The 14,279-nt window shown below is 35.8% G+C and overlaps 1 protein-coding gene across 1 annotated transcript; it reads left to right on the top strand.

The window, feature by feature from the left end:
- The first annotated feature begins 8,443 nt into the window (after positions 1–8,443).
- On the top strand, positions 8,444–14,102 carry LOC126750213 (neuropeptide SIFamide). Its single transcript, XM_050459757.1, has 2 exons — positions 8,444–12,456; positions 13,905–14,102. Exons 1-2 carry the CDS (start codon positions 12,324–12,326, stop codon positions 13,991–13,993), a joined length of 222 nt encoding a protein of 73 aa, XP_050315714.1. The 5' UTR covers positions 8,444–12,323; the 3' UTR covers positions 13,994–14,102.
- The last annotated feature ends 177 nt before the right edge of the window (positions 14,103–14,279 follow it).

Genomic DNA, 14,279 nt, shown 5'->3' on the forward strand with positions numbered 1-14,279 from the left:
TTGTTACCCATGCTTTTTTTTTGACCCATGTAAACTACAGGAATGTAATGGCTTTAAAATGAACGTGGCCTCTTTGATTTACCAAGAATCAGTAATTTTAACTTGTGGCTACCTGAAGCATTTGAACAAGGCATAAATGTTATCCGTTCTTTATTTTGTTTTCTGCCTGGAGCTGAATTTTCCTGATTATAAACCATAGTTTTTTGAGGCAACATTTTCCAAAATAGCCCACTTTCATCAGCATTATAAAGTTGACGGGCATTTAAGCCTAACTCCTTAATTTTATCATGAAGTTTTAGTTTGAAAGGATCTACTGCAGAGAGGTCACTGGAAAGTTTTTCCCCGGAAATAGAAAGCTGTCGAATTCCAAACCAAAAGTTTTATGCGGTTCTTCTTTATATCACAGATCGTAGATTTACCAACACCATACTTAGTAGCTAAATTTGACACATTGTCACCAGCGTCAATACTTTTTAAAATTGTGACCTTATCACTCAACTTTAAACAAATGCGTTTTCTCTTTGACATATTTGCAGTGCATATACCTAATTGTGTTACACTCAGAAACATAGTCTTTTTATTAAACACTGTATGTACTAAAACCGTCTAGAACATGTACGTAACACGCCGCTTAACGTGTCGTATACCCATCCGCTGATCTAATCCAACTAATGAACAAAACACCAAACACTCGAAAAAGCAAACACTAGAGAAACTGACGAGTCGAGACCTGCAAATTGACGCCACTGTTCGGTTAATCAAGAGGGTTCGATAATGACCAGAAATTTGTTGGTTCGGATATTCGGATAAACACGTGTTCGGATAGTCGAGGTTATACTGTACTACATATTTTATTTAACATTTACCTAACATAACATAGGTACACACAAGCGGTAAACAAACAGAAAAAATATGAGGTTTATAAATTATTTTAATATAAACTTTTTACATGTGTTGTTCGAAACAACCACCTTCTTGTCTTGTAATGAAAGTACGTATGCGCAGGAACATAGCGTACGGGCAATACATATCGTATTAGTTGCGCTTAACAAGAAAGATATCAAGTATTATGTCAATTAAAAAAATAATTGAAGAACGCGTCAAAACGCAGCCTATTCAAGAAATCAAAGCCTTCTATGCTATTTTTATCAATTAATGCGTTTTTATGTGATTTAGTTTTTTTCTTCTTATGGACTTATTTATTGACTGATTTAAAAAATAATAATATTAAATTATTGGGAAACAGAAACCGCATATCAAAAGTGGTTGTTCCCAATAATGTGCTATTTAAAAAATAAAGTAAATGCCAAAATTAATGGTTTGGAGTGTTTGGACATTTTAAATAGGCGTGTAAACGATTTAAGTCATATGCAATGCAATTAATGCAATGAAAACTATTTTTCCGTGATTACTTGATTAAAAATTCAAACTTTCAACGCATTCATAGCACCCTATTTCAAAACTTACAAAAAATGATTTTTTTTCTATGAGTATAAAACAAAAATTAGCAAAGTATCATTGTTTTCAGAATATTATTTTCTATCGAAATATGCAATAATATACCAAGTGTCCCATTTAAAATAAGAAAGTTAGTGTCTCTTCCTGCTAAACCGGAAGTGATGGTAAATAATAGAACATCTCAAAAGATGCTCTTATAATTATTCTATCGATATACCAAATTTCATTTGTTTATGTTGAAAAATTAAAAAGTTATTAAGTGTTCCCTTTTTTCTGTGTCAGCTGATATATGCGCAACATAGAGCTGGGAACATCGTATTTTTAGGCAAATTAAAATTCATACCTTTGGCTGTATGGATGTCGAAACGATGAGATTTGGCATGTGGCCTTTCACTATATTGAACATGATGGATCTATAGACAATTTATTTTTACATCGCCGCCGAATTTGGCGGTACCGCGTTAAAGTAAAAAATTCGCGAAAAAATTTAAAAATAATTTTGACGTACTCAAATAAATTGAAATTTTTAGGCCTAAATGCCTATAGGGAAAAGTAGGGCTGTATACTGTTTGGGGTAGATCGGTGTACAGGGTGAGTAATTATTAGCGATCAAAGATGAGTAAAAAAAATTCAAACTGGTCCAGAATCCAGTTTGAATTTCTTGACAGAAAACAGATATTTTTTAGAAAAACATTCAATCCTCTACGTAGAGTAGTTTTTGCTCTACATATTTTTTTGACTTTGACGCTTAACACTGGCATACCTATACCACATACGAAAACCTTGTTTGCCCTCAGACACCCGAAATTTATCTGGCTATAATCCACTAAAAGCTTTTTTTTCAAATATTACTTTTTTCCAGCAAAATGCCATATTTTATGAAAAACTCTAAAACTCGCTCAGTTGAATATTGTTATGTCCCAGTGCCGGGCTATCATGGTGCAATAAGTAAGTGGTCCAGCACCTAATGTAAAAGCATAGGGAGTATAATTATCCGAGTCAACAACTCTATGGCTCGATGACGTTTCCCGCGTGGTTTTCGATAAATGACGGGAATTCCTGTATTGATTTTTTTATTTTGAAAATTAGATACCTTACATTGGCGGAAATGATTTGGAAATGCTATTGAATAAATTCTGAAGCTCTGAATTTTCCGAATATGTTCATATCAATTGGGAAAATTATGTATTGCGGCCAGGAAAATTCAGTAAAGTTTCAACGTCTTAGAAAAATTCCTTTTTTCTTGCCAAAACAATAGAAGGCCAAACCGAGGGGCTCAAAAACAAATTGGCACATTTTACTCTATTAAAAATAATCAGATTTATACACCGTAGATCGTATTCAGCTATTTGAATTAAAATATGGATTTTGGTATTAAGTGAGTTTTAGCATATTGCAATTATGGATTCAGGATTTAATTCATAAATTTTATGTTTAATTTTAACAGATATAATTGACATTTAAGTTTTACATCCCGTGATTACCATAACTTTTTTGCTTTTAGTCAGATTAGGTTGTCATTTGGTATTTGGAGTTTATTTACGCTGCATTAATTAATTTTTGACAGATATTTGACATTTTAGTTTTAGGTCACAGGACTACCATAACTTCTCTGCTATTATGTATTGCTTTATCTATGCTACTTGTCCGATTGGGTTGAAATTTGGTATTTATTTGGGATACAATTTACAAATGTTGACAGATATTTGACATTAGAGTTTCAGGTCACGTGACCGCAAGTTCTTTTAGTTTTATCTTCTATCAAATCAAATGGCCCTAGGTTCGGATGGCGTAAATAGTGAAATTTTGCAAAAATGTTGAAAAAGCTTTGCTGTCCACACATTTTAAAGTTCTTAGTTAATATGTATAACTGTAGCATACAGTTCTGGAAAATTACTAAGGTTTTCCCACTACCAAAAACTAAACATTAACCCATGGATTATAATGAATTACGGCCTATATCAATCTAATTACCATGATCAAAAATATTTGAAAAAATTTTAGCTGCCAGACTAATAGAACACTTAAATGCATATGATATTCTCCCATTACGTCAATCAGGATTCAGGCTACAGCTGTTGTACGGCATTATTAGATGTCTAGATGCTGGAAATTCTTGCGTTCTTATACTATTAGATTAAGCGAAAGCTTTTTATAATATAAATCATGAACTACTTTTTGCAATATTACACTATATAGGACTTTCTGAAGATGCTGTTAATCTACAAAAGTTATTTATCTGAAAGAGTTGAATATGTGCAAACAGATAAAGGCTGCTCGGACAAAGGTTCTCTCTACTGTGGCGCCCCTCAAGGTTCTGGGCTTTCACCGTTGCTCTTTTGTATTTACACTTGTTACATTACACATGCAGTTCAACACGGTACAGATTTTAGCTTTGCTCATGATAAACAGTTACTCTACACCAACATACGAAATAATGTAGCACAAGCATAGTTACACATTAACGAAGACTTAAAACGCTTAGTCAAAATCTCAGAACAACATCATTTAAGACTTCCCACAAAAACTAAGCTACTAATTTTTGGGAAGCATAAAACCGAGATAGAAAATCAACTTAATTTAAAATTAAATAATTAACAATTATACTGTGTTCAAAAAGCAAGGAACCTGGGAGTTATATTAGATACTGAATTAAGATTCACCGACCATGTTTCTTCATGTGTACAGAAGGCATATGCGAATCTAAAATAGTATCCGTATAGGCATGCATTAGATCAGAAACTAAAATTAACTTTAACAGACGCACTTGTACTGAGCCACTTTAATTATTGTTATGCGGTTTATAGTCACTGTTTGACCAAGCAGGATAAAGACAGAGTGCAGCGAGTTCAGAGGGCCTGTTTGAGGTTTGTATATGGTATAAGAAAATTCGACTCAATTATTCTCAAATTAAAACCTTCAAATTGGCTTGACATAGAAAACCGTCGTAAAGTTCACTCAGTGGTTTTGTTTGATGCTTTAATTTTCAACAAAAGCCCTCCATATCTTTACCAAAAATTTAAATTTAGATCCGACGTTCATATCTTAAATCTAAGATTTAAGGGTTTGCTATCTCCACCCTTGCATAAATCAAGTCTATTTACCATATCATTCTCGTATAATATTTACATGCTATACAATAATATACCCTCTGATTTAAAAAGTTTAAAACCAGCATCATTCAAATACGTTATGAAAAAAAAACTTGCTAATAAATTCATAAACCAAATCTAAACTAAAAGTGCCAAGTACAATTTACAACAGGGTTTATCATTTTATAAGGTTGCTTTCATCCCTTCTCAGTTGTGTTTCATAGCGGAATGTTTTTTTTCTTCTAAACCAAAAATTGTATAAGTATAATTATATCATATTTATTATCAGTTCAAAACTGTCATACACTCCTTTTTGTGGTAATAACTACACTTAAGTATTCCTTTTGTAGCTAATTAAAAATAATTAAGGTTTAGGGATGAGTCTGTAAACATTGTTTCTTCTTTTCTGAGTGATCGATCCCAAAAAGTTTCGTACAATACACGTTGCTCTGAAACTATAAAAATTCGATCTGGTGTGCCCCAAGGATCAATTCTGTCTCCGCTACTTTTTATATTATATACTGCTGATATTCTTCAATCTGCTAGTTACTGCACAGTCACTGCTTTCGCTATCTTATCATAGTCTGCAACTTACTTCAAGCAAGTCAAAACTTTTATGTATTGCCAATAATAAAAACAGCAACATTATTAAGAAAAATTTTGATATTGTGTTAGATGGCTCAAAACACCGCTATGTTACTTCAGCTAAAAATCTTGGATTAATCCTCGATCAAAATTTAAGTTACAGCGAGCACGTTAAGCATTTAAATAAAAAATCTTTCCTTTCTCTTAAATTAATATACAGCCAAAGACATTCGCTTAATTTTAGATTTAAAAAAATACTGTGTGATAGTCTCGTCCTGAGCCATTATTCGTACTGTGATTTTATATACATGCGATGTCTTCGATTAGTAGAAAAAGAAAGAATCTTTGGATTGAATGCAAAATTCTTGTTGCAGATTAATATATGGTATTAAAAGGAATGAACATATATCACATAAAATAAAAGAAACTAAATGGCTTAACATGTCAAATAGGTGCAAGCTTCGTTTAGCAAATTTTGTACACAAGATTGTTACAATACCAGTATCAACTTCAAAGGATTCTTCACTATGCCTACATTTAAATCTACTTTTTACAAAAAATCTTTTCTGTTTAATGCTATTGATTTATACAATAATATACCTAATGAGTTTAAACTTTTAAATGTAAATAAATTTAAATATAAATTTAGGGAATATCTATTTCAAAAACAACCATGCCATAATGTACATTGTACATACAGTCCTTTAGCCTTACATTTTATATGAACAAACAAGATTCTTATTATTTTATAAAATTTATTGTTTAATCATATTTGATTTTAAATTGGGTTTTACTGCGATTCGAATTCACATCACGGCCTTTGGGGATGCGGAGATGAGAACCCAAGGGGCCGCTCCCTGCTTGACTTCCTGTGCTCAAATGGCCTAGAACTACTCAACCGAGGCAGTGTCCCAACTTTCTACTGCAATAGGGGTCAATCAATTATTGACCTTACTATCTGTTTACCTAGTACTGTGAACCTTCTCAGCTCATGGAGAGTGTCCCTTGAGGTCACAATGTCGGACCACAGGCACATTCTTTTTGAATTAAAGAAGCAGGCTCGGTGCGATACCCCAGCCTACAGAAACCCAAGGTGCACTGACTGGGACCACTTTAGAGAGGAACTAGTCGGTGGTCTTGCGGACATGCCGGCAAGGTACACACTTCCGGCCGACACAGAGATCGGGACTGTCAACCTGACTCGTGCGATAGTCGCGGGATTCGAGGGCAGCTGTCCCCTCAGACGGAGACCCGCCAATGCCAAGAATGCATGGTGGAACAGGAACATGGAAAAGCACCGTGACAATACGCGTCGGCTCCTTCGCAGGGCTGAGCGCACTAAGCTTGCCAGTGACTGGGATGCGTTCCACGCAACTCAAAGGCAATACAAAAAGACACTCAGGGACTCCAAAAGACAGTGCTGGAGGCGGTTCTGCGATGATGTTAAAAACACACCATCCGCAGCACGACTGTGCAAAGTACTGTCCAAGGAACCTGGAACTAAATTGAGGTCGCTGTCACTTCCAGATGGCGGCTTTACTACCAATGAGCGGGAGTCACTGGAGGTCATGCTGCGCACTCACTTCCCAGACTCCAACTCAACTCGCGATCCTCCTAGCTGTTCTCGGGCTCCGATTCGCTTAGAGTTCGAGACTGCTAAAAGAATAATTACCTACAAGAGGGTGAAATGGGCAATCAAGACATTCCCCCCCTTCAAATCTCCGGGCACGGATGGATTATATCCATGCCTTTTGCAAAACGGCTTAGAAGTACTAACCCCACACATAGTCAGACTATTCAGGTCGTCCCTTGCTCAGGGCTACGTCCCAAAGTTATGGCGTCAAGTGAAAGTCGTCTTCATTCCAAAACCCGGAAAAAGCGATTTTACAGATTCCAAATCGTACCGACCTATCAGCCTTACCAGCTTTATGCTGAAGGCGATGGAGAGGCTGATTGCTCGATACCTTTAGGAAAGCATCCTGGTCAACGAACCACTGCATGTGCACCAATACGCCTATCAGGCGGGCAAATCCACGGACTTGGCCTTACACCACCTCGTTAGGAAGGTGGAGGGTGCTCTGGGTAGTGGCAAGGGGCGTTCGACAACACCCCTTTTGCATTAATCTGCCAAGCACTCGAGAGCCGCGGCTCAGAACCCTGTTTGGTTAGCTGGATAGAGGCCATGCTCTCGAAACGTCATGTATCTGCCCAGCTCAACAACGAGATTGTCGAAACGTTGGCGGCTAGGGGCTGCCCGCAGGGAGGAGTATTGTCCCCTACCTTGTGGTGCCTTGTGGTCGACAGCCTGATAAATCTTTTAAACAATGCTGGCCTATACACACAGGCCTACGCTGATGATCTGATAATCCTTTGCCCAGGGAAAGACGCCGTCTCAATGCGGGGCCCTATGATGAGAGTCCTGCGTATGGTGGACACATGGTGCCTCTCGGGAGGTCTCAGGATTAACCCCAAAAAAGCAGAGCTCCTACTATTCACGAGGAGACGTAACTTTGGCCCCCTGCCATAATTATATCTCTAGGTGGCGTGCAGCTGCATTACTCCAGGACAGTTCGATTTCTGGGAATCAAGTTGGATCCCAAACTCTCCTGGCACGATCATGCAGACACCAGAATGAAGAAGGCCACCTGTGCGCTATGGGCCTGCAGGCGGGCTTTCGGTAATACCTGGGGTCTGTCTCCTATGATCCTCCACTGGATCTACTCGCGCATTGTGAGACCTCTTCTCACATACGGGGCTATCGTTTGGTGGCCATGTACTGAGAAAGCGAAAATTTGTGCAATGAGGACTGCGTACAGGCTATACGTCCTCGGCGAACTACGTGCTGGCGAGACCGGTCACGCAAAAATTTGGTCACGGGCCATACAGGAATGTCCTCTCCTTCTGATGGGTATTGACTGCATGGCTCCAGTGACTGTGGACTGCGAGGGATTCGTGACGCATATTGCAGGCAGAGAGGAGTGGCAGCATTCCAACAGACCTGCATTGCTAAATAGGGGAACCATCTGGTACACAGCTGCCATTAAGGCCGCTAAGGTAAGATCCAAGCTTACTTGTACTAGAGTGCATAAAAGTCCTGAAAAAACTGGTACAGGTTGGATGCAGTTGAATGCGTTGCGGTCGCATCAATGAAGGGTCTGCTGGATAAGTGGTCCCACCGAAGATGGACTGGGTCCCCTGGTATGAGACAGGCCAAAGCGCACATAGGTGGGCCCTCTGCCTGTCTCACCAAAAATCTACTACGCCTAAAAAGACGCGAAATTCGACTAGTGACAGGTCTTTTAACCGGTGGCACTTAAGAAGCCATCTCCATACTATCGGTATTGCGGACAACCCGGAATGCCGATGGTGCTGTGAGGAGGATGAAACCGTTGACCATGTAGTCGGGAAGTGCCCAGCACTCACGCGCGCCAGGTTCAAATACTTGGGTAACAATTTCAGTGTACCGAGCGACTTTAAGTCCTTCAGACCAGAGAGCCTTATAGGTTTCTCTAAGGCCGTTGGGCTCTGGTAACCCCCGGTGGGGCATGACGGGTCCATCAGGAGACCTATATGTGCAACTGCCTTGGCAGCCCACTGTTTCGTCAATTCCAAATACCTTATTAAAGACATCAAGACAAAAAACAAATACCATAACGAAGATGGGATTCAACTAAAGAAAAATATGAAGCTCTAGCTACTGAGCTGTTTAAATTATTCACAATGGCACGAAGAGCATAACAGCCATTTTATTACATAATGGAGGAAATTTGATTACATAATGTGCTTATATGATTTTCAAATTTTAACCCAGAATCAATATACAACCCAAGAAATTTGCTCACATTAGCAGACAATACTATATTATTTGTTTTAGAAATATTACAACTTATACACAGCTTATTAGCATCACACCATCTTTTTACCTTACATAAATCCGTCCGAATATTTGCCCTGAATCCATAAGCCTCCAATTTACTAAACAGTATACCGTGGCTGACGCAGTCAAAGGATTTAGAGAAGTCACAGAAAACTGCGGCAGCACAATAACCATTATTTAGTCCAAGATAACTTTTCCAAAAAATTGAAAATAGCATCAGTCGTGCTTAGGGATGCCTGCAAGCCAAACTGCTGTACACTTATAAGGTTGTGCATATTGAAAAATGAAAGGACCCTATTTTTAATTATAAAGTTTTTCCACCATTTTTGACAGCACTCTCAATGAGATATCATCATACCCAGAATTTTTATTTTTTATTTGTCCAAATAATTTCTGAATTTCTAATGATGAAACCGGAGCAAAAACGAAAACATCCGAAACAGACAAATGATTAGTGCAAGCATCATAAACTCATGTTATGTCCAATATTGCAGTAGAACTCATTTATCAGGTCATAGCATCAAGGATTGAAGTCTGAGATGATGTTGAGAGTTGGTTTTGCCTCTTAATTTGTTGACTATTCTCCAGGACTCCTTTAATCTATTTTATGAATTTAAAATACTCTGTTGATAGTAATTATATTTGGCGGATTTTATGACTTCCTTATAAATTTTCCGATATTTATTATAAAATGATATAAACTGTACATTTTGAGACAAATACTTTCTTATATAATGTAATGCCTTCATATTTTTACTGGATGTTTTTATACCTCCAGTAATCCAAGGTTTCTTTTCTTTATTTTTCATAACTGTAAATAATACACGTAGAGTATTGTGGAATTCCTGACGTGGATTATCAAACCTTAGGGCATTTTCCCAATGGGTCTCTATACAAATTAAACTGAATCTTTCAACATTTTTTTAGAAAATATACGACCCACCCTTTTTTGAAGTTTACCATGACCATCATATTCAAGTAGCAATGATGCAACAACAGCCTCGTGATCTGATCATCCAGCATTTACCGTATTGCATTTCACACTTTCAGTATCAAAAGACCTACATAAATAATCTAGACCCGAACAAAAAAAGGCAGAGAATCTAGTAGGCTCATCAACATGCATAAACAAGTTAAGAGAATTTAACAAATTAGTTAATGATTGCACATCTAGACTCTCTAAAAATCATTCAATCATCAAAACATTTGTGGATGGTGACCTATAAATACAAATTACATAAACCTTAATTATTTCAAAAAACACAACAGAAAATTCAAACACTTTGTCCTGTAAGAAAAAATTAGAGCTGTCAATTTTTTCACTTTTAAGTCTATTATGTAAAGATTGTTTCACCATAATTAAAGTACCACCATGAATTGTACTTAGTCTATCAAATCTAGTTACTACTACATAATTTGTCATATACAAAGGTTCAAGGGGTCGTAACCAAGCTCAACTTTAGTCACAATACCAGGAAAATTAAGTGATTCGAGAAATATAAATAGTTCATCAATTTTGGGTTGCACAGACTGAACGTTTAAAAAAGCTATGGTGGTATTTCTGTTAACTTCTGTATATAAAAATTTTCTTTATTCAAATCTTTTGAAGTTTTTTCAGACGAGTCTACTACTATGGCGCTATCAGACATAATTGGATTAATTTTACAATAAATTCTATAATTCTAAGTCTATAAATTTAACAATAAATTTATAGACCTTAGTTTGATTTTGTGTATTTTAATGAAAGACATTGTCACATAAAAAGATAAAAGATGACATGCTAAGACTACAGTGTGACGAAATCCATGTTCTCTAAACTCATTCACAATCATTCTAACAGACAATCTTGAGTTTAGTACAAATGAACTCATGAAAGTAATTATTTTAGAATACTTATTCTTATTGTTAAATCTACTACCACATTTAATATAGTAAACTTTTTAGCCCGGTATAAGTAGGAAATGTAACATTTAAATCTAAGCATAAAATTAATTTATCTACAGGTGACAAGTTAACAACTGAAGGGAATACCTGCTGACATAAATATTGAAAACAAGCCTTTTTTACTATTTTAACTAGGTTGTTACGAAATTGGTTGTATAAGAGGCGATTTTCATTTGAGCGGTTTTGTTCAAATTGTTGTAAAGCTAAGTTTCGTTTATTTTGTGCCGTTACGACCTCGTTATTAAGCCACGGAGCCGGTTTTTTTGAGACTTTAACCTCCCTTAATGGCACATGGACTTCAGAAGAGGCTAAAATTGTTTCATTAAGTATTTTAATTTTTTCGTCGATATTATGAGACTGCAAAATTTTAAACCAATTTGCTCCATGTAAGTCATGTTCAAATGCGCGTATATCGAAATTTTTGTAACACCTATATTTAATGAATTTTGGTAGCGGCTTACATGTTTTCAAATTAATTTCTAAGAATACCAACTCATGGTCTGACAAATTATTGGTAGACAATGTACCGCAGGATATATATATAGTTAAATTAATCTTTATTTTACCACTGCTTAGAGTGACAATGTCAAACTTTTTGTCAGAAAAAAATGCATTTAATTCATGTGTTTTATTATGAACAGATCAAATATTGAAATGGAAAACACTTAATATATTGTTATCTTGTTCATTTGCACTATCATTTGGCCGAGTATTTGACTTTTCGAAAGTAGGATTTTGGTTAGTCGTTGTTATGCGTCAGGAAAGGTCTATTAAGTACGTGGCCTCATCAACCGCTGTTACGTGGTTTGTGGTTGATTTGGACTCTGATAGTTCATATATTGGTTAATGTTAATAATAATAACACTTGTGGGCCGAAGGTGGCTTCCATGATATTGACTTTGTCTTCTGCCGCAACACCAAAGGAGCTCCGGTATTTCTGTTTAATTATGCTTGGTTTATAAAACTGATAGGTATCTTTTATTGGGGTGAACCTGTTTGAGATACTTACTGTGGTCACAATAGATTTCTTAACACATGTATGTTCCTTTTGTTTAAAAATTGCCTTAGCTGACTTTTAACTTAAATTGTCTCTTTAGAAAATCGGTTCATAATAAACAATGTCAAGATTAAGCAAAAAAAAATGAAACCCTAAAATCGTGCCATAACCCGAAAAACCATCTGGGAAATGCATTATGGAGGCGAGAGCGCGCGTTATTAGATTACCGACACCACATTTTCCGGCGAATTGATCCTAAATTGCTTTTTTAAACCAATAAAGGGGTTGAGGAGTATAAAAGCGCGATGTTCCACTGTACTTTTATACAGTTCCAATTTGCTTGTTTTACGGTACAGATTATTACACCATCATGTCTAAGTTCATGTCCGCGCTTTTGCTCGCCTGTCTCGTTTTGCTCGTTTTAACGCCAGCAGAAGCGACTTACAGGAAACCCCCATTTAACGGGTCGATTTTTGGGAAAAGGGCTGGCTTAGCTGCAGTTGGTAAGTTTTTACACAATATATAAGGTGTCCACAATAAACTACGTCGATAAGTCGTTTTGAGAAAATTAAAACATTGGTATTGAAAGTTTTTCCAAAGTTGGCAATGGCGATTAAGGGAAAAAATATTTATTATAAGTATTTTTTGTAAGGCGAGAAACTGCATGTATATTATATATATTTCTTCTATTCCACATAAAATTAAAACATAAAATTGTACATATTTTATGTATAATGTCCTAAATTTAATCCTTTTTGCGTTATTTTAGATTTTATGTAAAAATTGACGTTTGCCGAAAAGGCCGAGTTTCTGAAAGGGAAACATCTTCAGTGGAGTGTATTCCTATTTTGATAATTAATAAATACTAGTGGCCACACTTCTTGACCATCTCTCTGCGTCCAAATTGATTGAGACTATACTGAGTAGAGAACAAGTAGGAGAAACATTCCGCTCTCTTTTTAATTTGTAACTTAATTTATTACTGCATTTTAATCCATTGATTTCCGCATCCAAAACCTTTGTTAGTTCGACCGGTATATTTATGTGCAACTAAGGAGTTCTCAATATGGTCAGCAGTTTACGATACCTCAAATTACGATCCCGTAATTTAACATAACACTAAAGCTAGAGTATAAAAGAGTATACCATTTACGAAGACCAACCAATTATTTACTCTTGTCTGCTTTTTTCACATTGATAATCACGATTTCTACTACAGTTTTCTGTAATGTACTCAAGTTTGGGGTATTTTTTGGTTTTAGATGAAAATCTATGAATTTTATTTTCTCTTACTTACGGTAAGCTAATGATTAAAATAAGGGATGGAAGTCCTGTCAGTTCCTCATTATTATCAATGCCTTTAGTTTCAGTAATGGTTTGTTCCCAGTTATTGCGGTATCATCCGTGAAACAAAATATACACTTCATCAAGAATAGAAATGATTTAATGTACATAAATGTTAAAAAGGAAAAGCCCGAACTGTGAGGGTCGTTTTGTGCGGCTAAGTAAAACCTCTGGCTTCCAAGGAGTTACTTATTTTTCCTAATATTCTGGTTTATTTTCTTGAATTAAAGAAGTAATTGAATAAAGAGAAGAATTGAAATAAAGAGAGTATCGAGTTTGCTACTCAAAGCAATGTTAAAATAGAATTTGTGTGCCACAGTATCAAAAGCTTTTCTCAGGTCTAAGAAAACACAAAAAAAATGTTTTTCCTTATCAAGTCCTCTTTGATCTTCTCTGTCACCATGTAAAATGCATCCTCTATGTTTGTTTGCAAAAGCAAGTTCTTTTTGGACAATTTATTATACTTTTGTGTTGCATTTTATATGCTATAGTACACATAGGAATCTCAGTATTAATTAGAATATAAATTTTTTTGTATTACTGAAAATATTTCAAAAAGACTTATTTTATTTTAATTTTAAGTTTTATAACAATTAATATATTGCAGAATATGATACAGCAGGTAAAACTCTGTCGGCCATGTGTGAAATAGCCAGCGAAGCCTGCCAGTCTTGGTTTCCCTCGCAAGAAAAGTAGTTGATTGGCATCCATTGGCACCCATAAAACTGACAATATACTCCTTATTTTATACCTTCTGATGTAGTAGTAGTAGTAGTTTTCAATAAATTGAAAATTGGATTTTGAATAGTGTATATTATTTGACCAGTCCTCTGTACGAAATAAATAATATTAGAATTTATATTATCTGTAAAATTACTGTGTTATGATAGATAATGTCTCCAAAATGTTTTCACACCTTTTCAAAGTCATATATCCCTCAGACCAAACAAAAATATTTTACTTTAGTTTAAACTTTAATAAT

Source organism: Anthonomus grandis, chromosome 2, assembly GCF_022605725.1.
Source record: "Anthonomus grandis grandis chromosome 2, icAntGran1.3, whole genome shotgun sequence".
NCBI lineage: Eukaryota > Metazoa > Arthropoda > Insecta > Coleoptera > Curculionidae > Anthonomus > Anthonomus grandis.